At 57.7% G+C, this 19779-nt stretch overlaps 1 protein-coding gene across 2 annotated transcripts in view; it reads right to left on the reverse strand.

The window, feature by feature from the left end:
- Positions 1-4817: 4817 nt before the first annotated feature.
- ACSF3 (acyl-CoA synthetase family member 3) overlaps positions 4818-19779 on the reverse strand; it is a 66243-nt gene continuing 51281 nt past the window's right edge. For both annotated transcript variants that reach the window (XM_074157955.1, XM_074157956.1), the window contains 3 exons: positions 9100-9234; positions 8330-8441; positions 4818-5106 (listed from right to left, as the gene is read on the reverse strand). In XM_074157955.1, coding sequence (XP_074014056.1) covers positions 4989-5106; positions 8330-8441; positions 9100-9234 — 365 coding nt within the window. In that variant the 3' untranslated portion in view covers positions 4818-4988. The remainder of the gene's footprint in view (positions 5107-8329; positions 8442-9099; positions 9235-19779) is intronic.

Genomic DNA, 19779 nt, shown 5'->3' on the forward strand with positions numbered 1-19779 from the left:
TTGGTCCCAGTGCTGCCCCCTCGACCCCCGGTGCCGGTCCCGGCGGTGCCGCAAGACTGCGGCACCAGGTGGCAGCATCGTCCCGGACACCGGCCTCGACACCGGCGGATCTCCGCCACCCGGGGTGCCTCAGTGGAGAGCGCCCTCCGCCCGCCGGCGCGGTGTCCCCGGGGGTCCCGGCTGGAAATCCGCCACCCCCCGGGCAGGGCGGAGGGGGGCTGGAAGGCTCCTCGCCCTCCCGGGGAACCAAGCCCTGTGCCTGGCAGGGGAACGCGCGGCGTTTTGGTGACTCTGGTGGCATCACCATGTCCCCACTTGGCTGCCGTGGGGACCCCTGCCCGGCCAGCACTGCTCCCCTTCTTGGGAAAAAGTGCCCTTGGTGCCATCCCGGTGCGGGACATCGTTTGGAGTGTGGTGCAAGGCGTGGGGCACTGACACAGAGGTAGGGCACAAGGCGTGGGAAAAGGGAAAAGGGACACAGAATGTGGGATGCAGGCTGTCTTCTGTCTGTCCCCAGAAACTGAGCGGTGGTGGCAGGGGTGTCAGTGTCCCCAGGGACAGTGAGAGGGGACATGGATTTGCACCATGAGTGGGTGAGCGTCGGTCACCAGTGACCCGCGGCGTGGCTGGGCCCTGGTGTGGGCAGCAGCGCTCACTTGCCCGTCTGTCTGTCCGATCCCACCCATCCTCCCTGCTTGCCCTGCCGCCCCGCATCAGTGTCACGGCAAAGAGCTGCCCCGGTGGCACTGGCTGGGGGTCCTGGCAGCTGCCCCTGACCCTAATGTGCTGTGGCAGCGGGGTGGCCGAGCAGATGTTCCCTGCCACCGGCACCACGGCGTGGGGGGCGCCGGGGTAGTAGACGTGACTGGCTTTGACAAGGTGCCAGTCCCTGGTCGTGGTGCGGTGCTGCTGGCCACAGGAGCTGCCTGGTGCCCGTGGCACGGCTCTGGCTGCGGCACAGCAGCAGGACCCTCGACGTCCAATCCTGCACCGCCAACCCCTGCCCCTCTCCCCCTGCAAACTGGGGCTCCCACTGGGGTGAAGGGATTTGGGGTCCCACAGATGCTGGGTCCAAATGGCACCGGCCCATGCCTATGACCCCCCCTGCTGTGCTGAGTCAGAGAAGGGGTCACCCTATTTTGGAGGGGCCATGTCCATCCATCTCTGTCCCTGTTCCCCCCCCGCCCCAGCTGATACCCTCTGATCTGCCCAGGCCAGTGCAAGAGCTGTGGATGTTGGGACCAGTTGGGCCCCCACCGTGGTTGTTGGGACAAGTCATGTCCCTAATGTGGGTGCAGTGGGACCAGTCATAGCCCCAGTACAGGGACTGGGCGGGGGAGGAGGGTCTGGGCAGTGCCCAATCCCCACCATGGCCAGTGATGGGGAGAGTGAGCAGCCGGGAGCACAGAGCCGAGCAGCGAAGTGCCAAATGCCAGCGCTGCAGCCATAAAGCCACTGGAGCTTCGGGGTTTTTTATATGGCAATAAAAGATAATGTCGGCTATAAAGTGGCAGAGCAGGTCCCGGTGTGCTGAGCCACCCGCTGAGCCCAGGGCAGGGGCGAGCTGCTTGGAGCTGCTGGGGGGGGGCACGGAGGTGAGGGCAGTCCCCAGGTCCCTGGGGACACCCCAGCAAGGCGATACCCTGCTCAGGGTGAGCAGGTCCCTGGTGGGCTGCAGACAGGGGGATGCTGCAGTGGGGCGGGGGACACTGTGGGGTGGCCAGCATCGGTGGTGGGGCTGGTGTTACAGCCGACACATTAAAGATGCTACTTTGGGTTGTTGTTGTTTTAATGGTTTTATTGCGCGATGCCGGGGATGGGCCTGGCAGGCCTTAATGAAGGAGATTGATGGCTTAATAGCCTGTAGCCATTACAGGGTAATTGAATGGTTGTGTACATATGATCAGACCGTCGATGCGGACGTGGCTCGCAAGTGAAGCACCTGGAGCCGTGGGGGGGATGCATGCAGCCCCCCCGCCCCGCACCCTGGAGGGATGCAGCATGGGGGAGTAGAGCCCATGGCCTTGGGAACCCCCATCCATCCCTGAGGTCCAGGCTGTGTTGGTGTCCTGGAGCCTCATCCAGCAGTGAGGGGATGGAGCAGCTCTCCAGGTTCATCCAGTGGCACCACATCACCAAAATCCACCTCCAGCCAGCTCAGCTCCTAGCCTGGGCTTTGGGGCTCCGAGACCAGGTGCTTTAATGAGGCTTTTAATTAACAGGTCCTATCTATAGGGATGAACAGTGGTGGGGGAGTGGAGGTGGGAGCCGTGGGGGTCCAGCATGGATGGCAGCCCCAAATCTGGCTGCAGCTGCGGCCACTGGCACCCCAAGGCGGCGCAGCCGACCACCCTCCCTGCGAAAGCCACCGCCGAGGAGAAAACCCGGCAGAGTCACAGCCGGGTCCCCGTGCCGAGGTGTGAGTCAAACTACTCATTTTAGTGTGTGACAACCAGGTGTTTTACAGTATTTGCTACCTGTGATCATCCATCAAAGCAATCGATAGCGTTCCTGCAGAGTTTTATTAATGATCTTGTCACCGGGCTGGTGCTGGGTGCCTGGGGTTGTCGAGAATGATAGATCATTAAGAGCTTTTGCTGCTATTTATTCTCCAGTGACCTTGTCTCTCTCCATTGTTGCTTGCTTAAGAGTTATGAATGTGAGACATGATAATTTGATATTGATCTATTTGGTAAGTTAAAAAATTTACTGCATCGTTGATGTTTTAACAAAGGATCCGTTCGGTCCCTCCTGCAGACCGGTGTGAGCTGCTGGTGCTCGGCTCTGCACGCTGCGGCGAGGGGACAAGCCGTGCACCGTGCCCGTGTGCCCATGTGCTGGAGGGCTGTACCTGCCCGGGCTGGGATGGTGAAGGGGTGGCTGGGTGAGCTCTGTGTGTCCCTGTAGGGCCCTGTCCCAACCCCTTCTGAGCCTGAAGTACTGAATTCCAGGTGCTGCCACTGCCCTGGGAGATGCTGCGGTGGGCAAGGTGCAGGGATGGACAGAGTGGGTGCATGGACCTGTCCATGCAGGAGGGGTGGGGTGGGATGGAGGGGCTGTGGTGGAGGAAGCCTGTCCCCATCCATATCCTCTTTCTCGTACCCTCTCTTCTCCCCGTCCCATCCCTGCTTTCTCTGCCCAGTGCCATGTGTCTGCCAGCTGTCCCCTCCATGTCCTCTCCATGCTCACTGATTGTCCTTCCGGATGTTTGGGGCTCCACTGACCCTAACAAAGGCATTTGATGTAAGTATTTGTGCTCCCCATTCCTGCTGTCCTCTCTGCTGCTCCCAGGGTCCCATCGGCTGGCAGGGAAACCTGGGGCTCCCTGTCACCCCCTTGGCACCAGACAGGACCAGACCAGCATCCCACCGCTGCGCTGCCTCCCCAGTGCACTGTCCCCACACCGGGGATGGACTCACTGGGCCGGGAGCAGCAGGGCATGACCGCCGTGTCCCCCTGGTGTTATCGATCCCCATTGCCCACTGCTGCATGGCCGGCAGCTCCCGCATGAAGTCAAACAGGGACAAAATTCCGTTTATAAAGGTAGGGTTTATCGATACCGCCTGTCCTCCAGGAAATCGATGACCTTCAGACATGGGCGCCGGTGTCAGCGCGCACACACACACACACACACACACACACACTATAATTCATGCTGCATCTGCTCCCCGGTGCCTCCAGCTCCCTGCTCGGCTCTGCTCCCACCCCATGCTGGACCATGCACCCACCGTGGCTTGCACCCCTCACCATGTTGTGGCCACGGTCAAAAACCGAGCCCATCTCCAGCACCTGCCTGTCCACGCTGCTCCTCCCCATCTCCCCGGGCTCGCTGCACGTTATTGCAATGCTTCACGGCTCTCCTGTCGCACTGAAGTCACTGCAAGCCCCTGGCAGCCATCCCTGCCCCTTCCTCCCCCATCTTTCCCCCTCCGTTATGGCTGTCACAGGTGGAGGAGCATTCCCCGGCACTGGGCAGGGCAGCGGGGCTCTGCCCCAGTGGTGCCGGCACCTCTGCCATCGCTCCAGGGGCCCAGCTGGTGTGGGAGCACCCGGGTGGGGGAGTTGCACTGGGTTGGTAAGTGCAGCCAGTGTTTATTTGTGATTTTCTATTTATTCTTCACTTCTGCTGGGAAATGGGAGGTGGCGTTTGGTGGAGCAGGTTCACAGCAGGTTATGGGGCATCCCAGGGTGACCTGGCTCCCACCGGTGAGGGGATCCGCTTGCTCTCTCAGACTCTCCCTCTCTATAAACCAAACTATGGGGAAAGTCGCCACGTCCGTGGGAAAAGACAGAGAGGACCAAAATTATGAGGCATCACCACAGCTGGCCGAAGACAGGGGTTTGATCTAAAGAGTAATTTCACCTGGTGATGAGTTGCACGTGGCCTGAGGCAGAGCTGTAACGGGAAGGAGGATAAGCACCCAGAGGGGCAGATGGAGGCAAGGTTGGGGAGCCAGGGTGCCTGGTCAGCCCTCCCCACCCAGGCAGAGCAGCTCTGGTGGGCACCGTGGGGCCAGTGGGGCTTTGTCTGCCCCCGAGCAGCTGCTGCTGGGACAGGCTTGGGGTGGATGTGGAGGTGGTCGTGGTGTCTGCTTTTTACTGGGCTCCCATCACCTACATGGGTGCCAAATAGAGCAACTTTGGCCAGCACATGCCTGCTGCCAGCGCTGGCATGGGGGGCAGTCCTGGGACCCCCCAGCATTCATCCCACACTTCCCTTCTAGACCCAGGACTGCCCTGAGCCTCCTGCAACAGCTCCTGCTCCAGGAAGGCAGCCCTGCAACTCCATCTCAGTTCAGCCAAAGAGGAGACCATGTGGGATGAATCCTGCTTTCACTGGACTTTATTGATGGACGAGACTGCAGTGAGCCCAGACCTGCCACTGCTAATCACCGCTGGTCGCTCGTCAGTGCTGTTGTAGAGGGAGAACGGATGTCATGGAGGACCAAACACCACCTGGGCTCCCGGTCCAGGCCTGAGGCCATGCTCTAGGCTGGGTAAAAGCGCTGCAGAAGCTCCTTCTTGTTGACTTTTCCCATCTGATTGCGTGGGATCTCCTCCACCACAATCAGCTCGGTTGGAATGGTGTACGGTGCCATGGTGTCCCTGCAACGCAGAAGCACAGCCCATTACGGCCAACAGACCAGCACTTCCAGCCCCTCCATCCTACAGAGCCTGTTCCGAGACCTCGCAAACGCCGCTGGATCCAGGGGGGCATTCACCCTAACCCTGCATCCTACAGTCCATCACGGTGTACAAACGAGCCACCCCATCCGTGGCTCTGCAGGCAAGTGGCTTTGTTGCCCTGGAGAACCATGCCCGGGCACTTTCCAGGGATGAGGGGTCACACCCTTCGCTGGTCATACGTTTCTGTGCTGTAGACAAGGGGCACTGGAGAGCCACCCCTCTGCAGGATGAGCTGTCCTGGGGGCACCTGCAGCCCTAATGGCCCCAATCAGCCCCACCTGGGCCCCCCACCCACGCCCCAGAAGCCCATTTAGGCTCAGCCCTGTGTCCTAGCCCTCTTCTGAGTTGTGTCTACTCCCAGCCTGTCTCTGCAGGGACCTCAGCCCTGTGCTGCCAGCAGCTCGTCCCTGCAGGGACCCCTTGGAGGTGCAGAGCTTTTTTCCAGCCCTGTCCTTCTCCCTGTCTCCTGGGAGGACTTTGGCCCCACCATAGCTCATCTTTGGCCCTGTTTTGCTCCTGCCTGTGCTCCCTGGTTGAACCCTGGACCCAGCTCACTGCTTGCTGTGTTTGGAGCTGCCTGCGGACCTTGTTACCGGTACCTGGTCTTCCCTGCCATGCTCTGCCCCATCGGTGAGGGCACTGCCTGTGCTGGGTCACCCTCTCCTGGGTCCCCTGCCCTTCGGGAGCAGCCATCTCTGCCATACAGCATCCCCTGAGCGCGACGCACCCCACCAGCACCTCAAAACACCACCAGCCCCCCCGGAAGGGGGCATGGAGAGCCTTCAGTAAGCGAGGCAGAGCCCCCTATCGCAGACCCATCGATCCTCCTCGTTAGAGATGGGAGGGGGAAAAGAGTGCAGTGGTGTGATGGATGCTGGACTCCCCACATGACTGGTGCCAGTCCCCGAGGTCCACAGGTGGGTCACCTCCCCGGGCGCTTGCCGATGACTTGCCAGTGACTCACGCTGTCCCGCGGGGGGGGTCTTCCCGCTGCGGGAGGGAGCCTGAGCACCGAGCATCATCCCCATGCCCTTTGCAGAGCACAGAGGGGGGGGCCTCCTGCCTTCTGCTGCCCGTGTGTCACCAACCTGGGGCTGTGCCCAGCTCCGGCAGCGTCCTGGCACTGACTCTAATGCGAGATGCCAAGTCTGCTGAGCCCTTCAACCATGGCCCGGTCCTCCTCCCCCCGCCTGCCACCAGCACCCCCTGCCATATGGATGCCTCTAACTCGGGATGGCGCCTGTCGCCGGGAAGCAGGATTGGAGGCGAAAGCCGCAAAATGAATCACTCTGAAGAGGGACATGTGTCTCCTGCCAGGGTGTGCGAGAAAGAGGGCCAAACGAACATAAGTGACATAAAAAATAAAGGGGAGAGACAGGGCGAGAGGGAGAGGTGGGTGGGGGGAGCCGGAGCCATGCCTGGAGCTGGGCAGGGAGCAGCAGCCCCAGAGGAGCCCAGACGGCCTCTCTGACCCCCTGGGGGCTTCTGTTTCAAGGGCTCCTGCCCTTGCTCTGTGTGGGCAGAACAGCACCGTTTCTGTCCACAAAGCTGGGGATGGTGGTGGGAAGAGAGGTGGAGGGACAAGGGGGACACCCTGGCAGGGGTACAGGCAGAGGAGCACATGGCGGGGCTGAGCGCAGCCCCCTGCCCTGTGCCAAGCAACCCCTGGGTGACTTGTGAAGTACAGCCACGGGTGGCAGACAAAGGGATCTGTCGGGGTCAGTAATGTCCCTGCCAGGAGGCTTAGGGATGAGCAGCCACCACACAGCATGGTGAAGATCTCCCTGCCCCACTCTCCGTCGCTCCTGCCTCACTCTCCGTCGCTCCTGCCCCATGCTGAGGCCACGAAGGGTCCTGAATGGAAAACCCCAGAGCACCAGACCCTGTACCGACCAGGACAGGCTGAGCCTGGCCAGGAAGGGGCATTTCAGCTTGCAAGGGGACATCAGTAAGATCAAGCAAAAGCTGCTGGTGGTTGTGGGCTGCCCTGGCAGGAGCAGGAGACCCAGATGACCAGCAGCCTGAGGGTTAACACGTGCACAGCAGCAGGAGGGACACCCTGGCAAGGTCTTGGCCCCTCTGCCCCAGCAGCCACCCTTGTGGGTTTGGTTTCTTTGTTTGCTTCTCTTCCCCCCCCCCTACGTAACTGTTTAATCAGAGCAGCAGCCAGCCAGCCAGCATCCTCCTTGCATTTGCTAAATCGCAGTCCCCCAACTGTGATTTTTGCAGATCCAGGGGAAATCTTTAATTGGCTGCTGCGCAGCCCCTGATGAAACAAGTGCTCCTGCCGCTTACAAAACAGCGCCAGCCTCGCCAAAAATAGCCGCAGCCCGAAGGAGGGAGTTGCCAGGAAAAGAAAGAATCTGCTATTAAATATTTTGCTAATGGAATATTAGTGATAAACCTGGTGATTCTGCTTCCTGGCTCCCGCCTGCTTACGCTCCCATGGCTGATGCCCGAAACCTCAGCGCTGGCCGCTCTCTGATTGATTTGAATGAGGAGGCGCAGGTTTCCATGCCGAAACCTTGCAGGATGGCAGGTGACTGCTCTGTGCCAGGCTCGCTGGTACTGCAGTGACACTGTGCAAGGCTTACGAGCTCTGGTGTGTCCCCCCCGCCCCGCTTCTCCAAACCCCATGGGAGATGTCTCTGGGACTAACTGGGATCAGGTTGGGCTGGCTTCCAGCGGGTAGGAAGGCAGGCAAGGAGCGATTGCACTGGGGAAAAGCTGAGCAAATGTTCTTGCTGCTGAGAAAACATGAAGCTTCCCCTATCCTGGTGCTTGCTCTGTGCCATGTTTTCTGCTGGCAGCTGGGCTCGGGGCTGCCAGGAGCTCCTGCTGTGCAAGGTAAGAGCTGCTTGGCCACACCGCACAGGTCATTTGTCAAAGGCACTTTTGGGGTGAGAAGCCCATTTATTTCCATTATCTCACGTGCTCAGTGACCTCCTGGTTGGAGCTGTGGTCTTTTCTCCATCCCCAGAGCCTGAGGCACTATGTTGCTGCTGGCCAACCCTTCAGCCTTCCTCTGACATGTCCCTAATGAGGATGCTGCAGGCTTTGAGCCTGCTTTCTCCCTGCCTGCTGCCCGCACCAGCCCTGCCATGCCGCGCTGCACACCGGGCACTGCCCCGTGGCACCTTACCTGGCCCAGTCCTTCAGGTCCTTCACGGAGAGCATCTTGCCCTTGCGCAGCTGCACGACAGCACTGACCCTCTGGCCCCAGACCATGTCCGGGGGCCCGATCACAGCTACGTCTGCAGAGAGAGCAGAGGACTTGGCCTGAGAAACCCCAGCAATTCCTGGGGTCCGAGCGTGGGGTAGAAGAGGGGCTCAGCACCGCTGGTAGGTGCCAGCAGCAGCGATGTGCAGGGAAGGGCAGTGTGGTGGGGGAAGATGCCGTGGGATGTTAGCACAGGAAAAACACCGGGGACTTTTGTGCTGACACAATTTCCAAGAACAGAGCTTTTCACCAAGGAAAATGCAGGAAGCCCCGTGGTTTCAGCAATTTAAGAGTCGACAGGGAGGAATATGATGTACAGAGTGGTGTGGAGCCGGGGGCACCACTTGCATCCCCTCGTACAGGGTCACGCACAAGGGCAGGACAGATTTAATTATAGTCTCATTTTCAAAATCAGATGAGAGCTGCTGCTGACTCGGCACCCGGCCGCAGGCTTCCCGGCTTCAGCCCCGGGAGACAAGTAAACGGCAGGCTTTAAATGCAGCCTGCTCTTCGCTCGGACCCAGCCTCGCTAATGGGGAGGCTGGGAAACAGCCTCTGGGCACGAGCCCTCGGGCAGCCTCACGTCTGCGCTCACCGAGCCAGGGCTGTCGCTGGAGCCCGGCTCCGCACACCGTCCCTCCTCGGCCAGGCATAGCACGGCGTGGGATGGGGACTGGGGGAGAGCAGGGTACCTGTGATGTGCGGGTGTGCGAGCAGGTGACGTTCCACCTCCAGAGCACTGATTTTGAACCCCCCGTTTTTGATGATGTCTACTGAGGTGCGGCCCTTGATCCAGTAAACGCCGTCTTTGTACGCTGCCGTGTCTCCTGCAAAGCAAAGTGGGCTCCATCAGAGGCTGTCCCCTTGCTTCTCCTCTGCCTTTCCTGCCATGCGGATGTGGCACTCGGGTGATGCCCCTGCCAGGCCCTGAGCCCAGCTGCCTGTACTGACACGTGGGGAGAGCCACACTCAGCATGATGATCCTGAGCATCTCTGCGGAGACCCCCGGGACGGGGTGTCAGCCTTTCCCACGTGACAGCCTGCTCCCAGGGACATGCAGAGGGGAGACAGCCATGGCTTAACAGCTATGCACCCAGAATTCCTTTAATATGGAAGCAATGAAACTAGGAGCCATTGCTGCAGGTGGACACGTTCCCTAGCACACTCTCACCATGGACCACAAGACAAGCAGGCTCCAGTTCAGCCTCTTCCTCATCTTCCTGGCCATCACCCATCAAAAAGACCTCCGTTGTCCTGTCCCAGTAGGATGTGACTCCTCCTGGAGCATTGCCATCACTGGGGCTGTTCAGACCCCATCACATAGTCCCCAGCCTCCTCTTCCTCCCACCTGCTCGCCCATTCCAGTGATAAGACACGGGCCTCCAGCAGCCTGCAAAAGACACAGCAGGTCTTTCCTAGCAGTTCCAGCACCATGTGCATGCCCTGACCACAGCCACCAGCCCCTGCCATCCCCTGGAGCAGCCCTTGCTCTGGGGACTTCCAGCTGTTAATGCCACTGCTCACAAGGGGGGCTTTCCCCGACTCCTGCGTGGCTACTACTAATAAAAAAAAAAAAGGTGGGGGATGACATCGGGAAGATGACTGGCCTAAGCAACACGTTGGATGCGACCTGTCCTTTCTGCAGGGGGAGAAGGCGTGTGGCAGGTGTGATCTGGTAATTAGCCACTCGTGCCGAGGCTGAGAAGATTGAGGAGAGAGGTCATGTCAGCACAACCTGGCTAAATGCTTAACAAGCTGGTGCACTTTGATATCTACTTAAGATGATTACTCACATCCTGCTAATAGAGCCTTTGCCAACCGGTGGGCGGAGGGGGGGGGACCTCGCATTTCCATTTCAGAGCCTTGATGGCAGCACCAGGGGGGCCCTTAGCTCTCCCCTCGCAAGTCAGTCTCCATCTTCTCCTTAATGACACGTGCTGCCATTGTGTCCACACACCCGGCCTGCTCCCCGCTGCGGCATCGCCTGCAGACCTCATCTCACTGCTGGCTGGAAAGCTCAAACGCGGAGATGAGACGGAGATTGGCAGCAGGGAAAAAGCAGCTTCCAACAAAGCAGGGAGAACCGGCACTGCTGGGGCTGCAGGAGTTCCCATGCGCACTTGCCTTGCCCTCCATCCAGCCATGTGTCCCACCTTTGGGGAAGGAGGACAGCCTGGGGTCCTGGACCACAGCATCCCTGTGGCTGAGAGCCTGCTGAGCCAGGAGGACCTGCTAAACCTCTGGTTTGGGTGAAAGCTGTGCAAGGAGCACGTGGGGTCTGGTAAGGGTCAAGACTTCGGGGCTTTGTTGGGTGGACCAGGGAAGAGCATCCCCACTGCCAAGTGGGGACCCCAGTCCTCTCCTTCAGAGATGAGGTCCCCTCTCCTCTTGGGGACTCACAGTGTCACCCAGCAGAGGTGAGCACGCCTCCACCGTTCACATCGCTGAACCCCACCTCTGCCTCGCTCCCCTCCTTCCTAGTTCTCCTTCTGGTCCCCCCAGTGCTGCTTTGCAGCATTCCCGGCACAATTCCCAGCCCAGGTACCACAGGACATGTCCACCAGCCACACAGCATTACAGAACCCCATTTCTACCTCACCTCCGGCACGCCACAGAGCTTGCACGTGGTGTGTGCAAAGGCAGCAAACGCCCAGAGATTTTATGGTGTCAGAGCAATGAAATATCAGAATCAGTTCTGAAATTCAGGTTGCTCCCCAAAAGAGCTGTGCCCCTGCTCAGCTGGCACATGCCAAAATCCTGAGTGGCTCATCTTGCTCAGTTCGGCCAGGGAATGATTAATTGTTCCTGCATTTGCCTGCCTGCCTCCTGGCACTCTCCTGGATGTTGAAGGCTGTCTGGAATATTTTAAAGTTGTGGGAGAGTTTTAAACTCGGGCTCTCTGGGTGTTTGGCTGCTCGGGGTTGAAAGGAATTCATGACTGCTGTGATAAACTACCTTCTGCGCCCGGTATCACTGTGGCATGTGTGACTGACACAGGACTGGAGAGTGAACATTAATTAAAACGTGGCACTGGGGGACTGGAGAGCCACGAGCTTTCGTCAGGGAGATCAGGAGCTGCTTATTCATACAGAGAAGACAGGGAGAGGAGAGGGAATTCAGACCTGGTTCAATGACATACGGTTCCCAGGTTGCTCTTCAGGATTTAAGCACACAGAAAGCTGCCACATTTGCATTTTCCCCTGCTCTGTGATGGGGAGAATGGTCCCAGGGACAGGTCCTAGGGACAGTTGGGTCCGTGAGACAGAGCTGGGTGGGGGCAGAAGATTTCTCTGCACCAAGGTCTCCTGATGTGAAAGCAGAAGGGCTCTGCACCTGCCCGGATGACTCGCTCCCCTTATCTCTCCTTGCAGTGAGCAAGGACTGAATTCACATCCCTGTGTGCCCTTGAGTCTGTCGGGGAGGCGTCAGCCACAGCTCATTTCTCTGGAGCCTGTTTGCAAAGCAAACTGCCAGGGCAGAGCCTGTCACCAGGGTCTCGTCTCTGCCCCACTTCCCAGCATTGCTTGGCTTCAGAGCCTGTTTCCAGCAAGGGAAGGCTCTGGGCTCTGCTTGCGGCAGCAGGAATTCAGGGCATGTCTGTGCCACAATGAAACACCTGAGCTGGCAGCAGCCTGAGCTCCTGGTACCATGTGGAGTACCCGTCCCAGCCCCCCAAGCTGTGCCGAGGTGATGTGGGTGCTGTGATGGAGCCTGGCTATGGAGCAGGCTCATTAGGCTGGGCACTGGAGCAGGCTCGTTAGGCTGGGCGCCGTGCCCAGCTGACTCAGCTGGGTGGCAGCTGGAGCCAGTCAGGCTGATGGCTGGCCTGCACCAGCATCCCTGCAGGGCCATCGCCACCATCCCTGCACGGCCACCACCAGGATCGCTGCATGACCACCACCAGCATCCCTGCAGGGCCATCACCACCATCCCTGCACGGCCACCACCAGCATCCCTGCACAGCCATCCCCAGCAGGAGCATGGGCAGGGTCTGCTCACACCTGCCCATGGAGACGTGCCCCCACACTCAGAGAAGTGCCACTGTCAACTGTGAAATGTGCTTTTAGAAGGAGACATGCTCTCCAAGCTATCGCCCTCCCAGATGTTCCCCACACAGCCAGGGACAGGAGGAAGCGTCGATTCAGGTTGGGCATGGAGAGGGAGGGGAGACCCCCCTCTCACCACTCACCCTCCATCCCTGTGCTTCCCACAAACGCTATCGCTGCTTCTCGCACGGATCTCTCCAGCCCCGCCAGCAGCATGGCATGGCGGGTGGTTAGCATTATTATTGTGATTATTGTGAGCTTCTGGGATGAGCTCTGTAATTTCCCCCCGTCTCTTTCTCCCGTAAGCCGAGCGTCAGGGTCTCGCTGTCACTTCCCGCGCTGACAGGATGGAGCACGCTCCGGGGGACCGCCGTCCGCCGAGGACAGCCACATTACCCTCTGCCCTGCGCCATCTGCTACCAGCCCAGCACATCAGGACGGGTTGTGCGCCAGCACATCCCGCACAGCAAAGTGCTCGCTGCCTCCCAGGCCAGCAGGGATTTCCTTGGCCAGGGAGGCTAGTTAAAAGGATGCTGTCGTTTGCTTAATGACTCTCCCCCACATGCTGCCGTTAAACAGTGCTAAGAGCATCATTTCCAAACCTGGCACTTCACCAAGGGCCCATGGCAAGGGCTGTGCCCTCCTCCCCGGGGCTCCCAATGAGGGTGCCTGTGCCTGGTGGTGAATGAGCCCACCCATCCCCAGCAGGCAGGGGCAACAGAGGCAACAGGGGGGGATTTCTGAGTGGGGAACAGAACTCTCCCCTCCATGAGATGACACCACCTTCTAAGCCACGTTTCTGCTGACCCTCCTTTCCAGTTGGCCATGCCCGTGGCTCCCGAGTGCTCCCAGGGCATCAGCACAGGGACAGGAGGGATGCTGTGGAAGCAGTTCATCAGTGGGTTCACGCTGTGGTTTAACCCAAGCTGGCAACTAGAACCACACAGCCACTCGCTCACCCCTCCCTTTCCCCCACCCCCCCCAAGAAGCTGGGGAACAGTGGAAAAAAAAGGAGGACAAAGGGAGAAAAAAAAACTTTGTGGGTTAAGGTAAAGACAGTTTAATAGAAACAATAACAGAAAAGGGAAAATAACAATAATAATAATGACATGGGTCACTCTCACCACTCAGTGCCCAGTGAATTGGCACCATCTCGAGCAGTGATCACAAATTACCACCCCCCACCTAACCCCCATTTTTATACTGAACATAATGTCTATGGTATGGAATATTTCATTGGCCATTCCATCCTTCTGTCTATTCTTCTATGGGAAGCTGAAAAAAGTCCTTGAATAGCGTAAATATCATTTAGCAACAACTAAAACCACTGGGTATTATTGACATTCCTTTCACAGCAATCACTAGAAAGAAAATTAACTCTTTCCCAGCTGAATCCAGGGCAGTTCGATACCTGTGTGATCCTGCTCCTGAACCACCATCTCTTCTTGTGTGAAACGGGGACAACTGCCCTTGCTATTGTCTGGCCATCTCTCCTCTCTGCGCATGCCTGGTCAGTGTCCCTGTGTCCAGCCTGGCTGGGAGCCCCAGGGCTGCTGTGGCTGGAGAGGAGCCCAGGACCAGCCTGGTCCTCCTGCTACACCAGCCTCCAGAGCTGCCTGGTCCTGCTCTGGTTTCAGGAGGACTGATGTGAGCTTGCAGCAGTGAGACAATCTCAGCTGGGGAATGGTGAGCCCCAACAGCACCCCATCACCTCTCCATCCTCCTCCCAAAGCCCTTCCCTCTCCCTCCGGCACAGGAATCACTCCAGCAGCACACAACAGCGGGGTCAGGACAACCCTGCCTGTGCTCAGCTGCTTCCCGCAGCACGGAGACAGAAACAGTATTTCCTTCCTCGCAGCCAGCTGTGCGAGGAAGGAGATTTTGGCTGATGAGAAGATTACGGTCTCTGACACCACGTCTCCACCTCTGCTTGGCCGGGCTACCTCCGACTGGGCTCCTTTCATCAGACAAAGCAGGCGGCGGCGGAAGCCTCCACCGCACGTGGCTCAGCTCCGGTGCTGCGGCGCAGCTGATGCCGGCAAGGCCATGGGATTATTGTTTCCCTGACAGCAGCCGTCACCGCTACCTTTGGATTTGTTTCAAGATGCTCAGTGGGCATCTGTTCTGCGAAATGTTAAAGGCTCTGCTGAGCTGCATACTGAACAGGCTCCTGCGCCGGTTGAGCTGGGGGTGGGCTGCACTTTGCTGGAGTTTCAATTATATATATGTGTATATATAAATATATATATATATAAAATGATAGAATCATAGAATGGTTTGGATTGGAAGGGACCTTAAAGATCATCGAGTTCCAACCCCTCCTGCCATTGGCAGGAATACCTCCCACTAGACCAGGTTGCTCAAAGCCTCATCGAACCTGGCCTGTTTTATACATATATATACACACACATATATATAATATAGATATAACCGGCAGCAGGATGGCTTGAGCAGCATGGCTCCAAGCAGCAAGAGGGCATGCAGCCGGGCCAGGCCTCCCTATCAAGCTGCCAGGGGCTGCCTGTTCAGCATCTTAAAGCAAGCTGTGGGCATCTCCATCAGCTCAGCGGATAACATGCCATGCTGACCCACGGCTCAGCGTGTGGAGACCGCAGGCTGGCACAAACCATGCCATGAACCATCAGGCACTGAGTGAAAGGCATGAAAGACCTTTTCCAGGCTAGATTTGTTTCAAAAATTAGGTTTTTTTGGCAAGATCTATTTAGAGGGAAGGGTTGTCTATAGATAGTTACTTGGCAATCGTTGCTGGACTGGAGACACAGGTCTTGCCTAAACAAACTCTAAAAAGCAGACAAGCTGCAATGGAGAACCTATTTCCAAACTCAAACCCCAGAGATTTCTGCAATGGGGTTCTTCAAGTTGCAAAATACTCGTTGCAAAGATGAAAGGGCCCTTGTGATTCTGCCACTACGGCCTTTAGTTTGTGTACCTCCTTTGCAGAGCGGAGAGATCTCTCAGTGACTAACACGGTGCCCGAGCTGCTTTCCCAGGACGCGCCGGACAAGGGGCTCTTTGCTCCCAAGAGCAGAGCTACAGGAGCAAACCCTCCTGGGCCAACACCCTCAACCATGGGTCAGCTTGTTCCTGGCAAACACGGCAACGTTTTTACATCAAAGGTGTCATGAACAAACATTTGAACCAGCTATTGACCAAGAGAACACTTTGGCTGGGGAAATGAAACACTGAGCACCTTGGAGAAGCTCTGAGGCAGCAGAAGCGCACAGGGTAAAAATGAGACTTTTCAGGTAAATCACGAGGAATGGTGGCTTCATCCCAGTCTGGATGCAGAGCTGGGACTGTCTCAGGATCTGCTGGAAAAACCCGATGAAGGGTGATAGTGTTGCCCTCGTAATGGGTCTGGCCCATGGGGCTTCATTAAGCAAAGATCTCAGCCCTGCGAATGGGTGCTGAGGAGAGGTTGGCACCTGGGAGTTGCCCCCCCAGGAGGAGCCCACCCTCCACACAGCCGCTGCCAACACAGCGTCCCCACTCACCGGGGACAGATGTCACTCGGATGCCTGGGAGGATGGTGAGGCAGAAGACTGTTTGGTAACACGTGTCACCAGCTTTGCAGCAATGACAGTGTCGGCAGGGTTGTGATGTGCCAGCTTCAGCCGTGGGGCTGCGAGCTGAAAACTGGGGTGCTGAGATGACACAGGAGCAGGGTGGCACCACGCCGACTGGCAAACTGTCACACAGCCCTTCCCAGCTTCTGGGGGAGGGGGGTGGGTGGGTTTCCACCATCCCCACATGATTTCTACACCTATTCCTTTGTGCTTAAAGCTCCGCAGAAGACAGGTGGGTTTTCCCAAGCTGTTTCCCAAGCGGCTCGCCGTGCCCCCTTGGCAGGTGGGAGTCAGAGGACACCTGAGGACACGCGCTGTGAGGTTAGCAAACCAAAGCCACACAGTCTACCAACACCACCAACAGAACCTGGCCCGGGAGCGACAGACCGAGCGGATTTTGCTGTTGGCAGCTGGAATATGAAAGACTCGCTCAGAACCTCCCTGGCTGTGCTGCTGGGCAGGACTGGAGCTGGGAAGATCCGTCACTGGTGATGCTTGGCACGGCAGCACTCGTGCACGTCAGCAGCAGGGAAGGGATGGCAGTGCCCTGGGCTCCTCCTGCTGTGTCAGAGGAGAAAGCCTCAGCCCTGCTTTGTGTATTGCCAAACCCAGTCCAGCTTGAGGACGTGGTGCCTGAAGGACAGGAGAGCTGGGACACTCATGACTGTGTCCCCAGGGCATTCCACAGTGAACATCCCTGCCATTCCTGTCACAATTCCATGGTGTTTTTGCAGACCGATTGCCGCACAGCAGAAAATACTGAGAAAGAGCAAAACATCCCTTTGAAAGGGAATCTATTTTGTTAAGAAGAAAAAAAAAAAAAGGCTTATTTTTACCCTCCTGCCATGGTGGCAGCTAATGCTCTCATGGGGAGCTCCAGAGTCTTGATCAGATGCCCTGCGTCGGGCACAGCCCTCGCCCCCTGGTAAATGGTGCTCTCAGGCACGGCTGGTGCTGCCTTCGCCCGCCCCACGGCACTGGCTGAGTGATTTGCTCCTGGTGGAAAGTGCTTGCTGACCCAGCAGGCTGGAGCTGCTCGATTAACAGTTTCCTGGCCGCTGGAGCGGCTTTTCCAGGTTTCAGAAGTGCCTGTGGAAAAACGTGAAGGTGAGGAGCCCAGGGAGGCAAGCCGGGTCTCCGGGGCCAGAGCGGAGCAGGGGGTGCTGGTCGGCTCTTCCCTGGCAGCAGCAGAATGTGGTTTGAGCACTTTCTAATATTAATTAGACCTTTCGCTGTTAATGAATTGTTCCAGATTTTGCAAATTAAGTCTTTTGAATGCTTCATGCCGAGCCCAGCCTAGCTGGACTCAGAGAGCTGGACAGGGGGTGTCTCGCAGCCACTTTTCCAGGAGACACTGACCTGCAGGAACTCAGAAGAGACCTGTATGGCAGCTCCTTTAGGGACAGTCCCCCTGTGCTGCCAGTGGACCGTGCAGGATGGCAGGGGACAGCCAGCAGACCTCCCTTAGACCCCACAGTGTGCCCTGGCAGGTCTCCATTGATGGCCCAGACTGGATGGTTCCTGAGAAAGCATTTTGATGGGTCACACTCCTGTGCCACAGCACGAATCTGTGACCCCAGCCCGACTCAGGACCAGGAGGAACTGGGGCTGGACCAGCCCCATAACCACCATGGGAAAGCAGCACTGGCTGCTCCGGCTGTGCTGAGTGGATAAACAACCCCGAGGCAGCCCTGCTCCCTCTGACAGGCATCTGCTGCCGGGCTGTCAGGGGGTGTCGGGGGGAGCAGGGTGCTGCTCCCCACCCAAACCCCATCCCGGGTCTCCCTGCCCTGCTGACACGGCTGCTCCCGGCTCCATGCTGCCGGCTGCAGCGAGCTCCTGGCCCGGATGCGATGCTTCCGATGCTCCACTCCTGCCGGGCTCCACACCTGCTCTTTCGGGAGTCTTTAAGCTTTGCTTTGGTTTTGTTTTTTTTTTTTTTATTTTTTCCAAACTCCAGGAGGAATCCCCTGCTGTCAGCTGCTCTCCTGGCACTACGATCCCTCGTTTCCAGAGATAAGAGACAGAGTGAGGCGCTCTCCCTCCTGCATTCCTACGCACTGCCTGTACCTGGAGAACTGCCGTTCTCGCCAAAGGAGCGTGTCGGGGGGACCGGCAGGCTCCCGGCTGGAAGACCCCCGGGAAGCTTGCAGGGAGGCAGTCGGAATAATCAGTCTTTGCCCTTCTCCGGTGCCTTTCAGCAGAGGATCTCAAAGCACGCTGATCCGGAGGCTAATTAGGCAGAAACGGGAACAGCTGGCAGGACAGCGGCGGGATGAGGAGCGGCCTCGCTGGCTGCTCACACCGCAGAGCAGTGGGCTGAAGGTTGTGCATCCATCTCTGCTCTACCCTGGGATTAACTCTTACCTATCTCCCACTTCCCTAAAACGGTTGTTGATGCTCTGGGTCCATCCCAGACCGACACAGAGCTCACCCTCTGGCAGCCGCACATCGGTCATTAAGACAATGATTTATTTTCCAGGCAGGGCTGGTCCAAAAGTCTTGGCAGGTGGTGAAGAGCCCAAGCCCCTGATCATGGTACTCTCACTGGTTTGGAGAGCAGAGCAAAAATCTGGGGGCTCAAACCCCCTTTGCCTGAGCAGGGCTTTGCGGGAGCGAGCCTCAGTTCCTGGGGCAGGTTTCACCACCACACACCGCTGAGTGGGGGCACACAGGGGCCCAGCTGAGCCATGTGATGTCCACACTGGCCACTCAAAAGCAGCTGTGGGGCCACAGCTGGCAGGCAGGTCCTCCTGCCTTCGGGCACATCTTTTCCGGAGAAGCTGGGCAGGATCAGGTTCCTGCCTGCAGATCAGGTCCATCCTCAGTTCTGCAGACTACAGAAATACTCCTTCCCACTCTGAACACCTTTCAGCTTTGGGAGCATCCTGCAGCCACGGGCTCCACGTGCTCACCACCCATCACACTTCTTTCACAGATTTTAAGTTTCCCTGCTCTTTTCAGGGCAGCTCTGTGTCTCACTGGTCTCCTAAATCCATGGAAATGACTTTTTGTAGGTAACGCAGACACAGTGGGGCTGGGAAACTGCAGAGCGTGGGATGGCAGTGACACTCCTGCAGCCACTCTGCCTTGTCTTCCCATCCCTCCTGGCACAAGGTCCCTGCGCTGCCCCCATCCCCAAGCCCAATGCTTGAACAAATGATTTCTTCCCAATGCCAGAGGTTCCTGTGCTTGATAAAACCACAGGAGGAGATGTAGGGTGGACAAACAATAGAAGGTGAGTGCTAAAGGCCATCGATAGGAATTAGATAATCTGTCCTCTCTGTGGCCAAGTGCCCACCTTGACGGGGAGAGGGACAGGAGGCTGTAGGATACGTCTCCGTTACGGACATAAACCTTTCCCTCCCCCCACGCAATGAAAACTGCATCAATAGATCCCCCATCTGCTCACATACATCACACACTTCACTCCAGTTTATTAGCTGGAATAAATCATAAATATTTCATTATACATCAACGACGCTCGACTCCAGGAAGGCGCAATCCATCACCTCGACACTCCTTGCGACCTGCCGCCATGCAATAAGCTTTCCAGTCTATTAAACAAGATTGATACAGTGTACTAGGATGGACTAGGGGAATTTATTTATGGAGCACTGGGAGAGGGAGGGCACCGAACACATGGTGCTGCACGGGCAAACAGGAGCTGCTCCCATTAGCCCCTTGGACCAGGCAGCCCAACCAGAAATCCCTGGAGCAATGAGAGGCAGAGCCCTCC

Source organism: Numenius arquata, chromosome 13 (genome assembly GCF_964106895.1).
Source record: "Numenius arquata chromosome 13, bNumArq3.hap1.1, whole genome shotgun sequence".
Lineage (NCBI taxonomy): Eukaryota > Metazoa > Chordata > Aves > Charadriiformes > Scolopacidae > Numenius > Numenius arquata.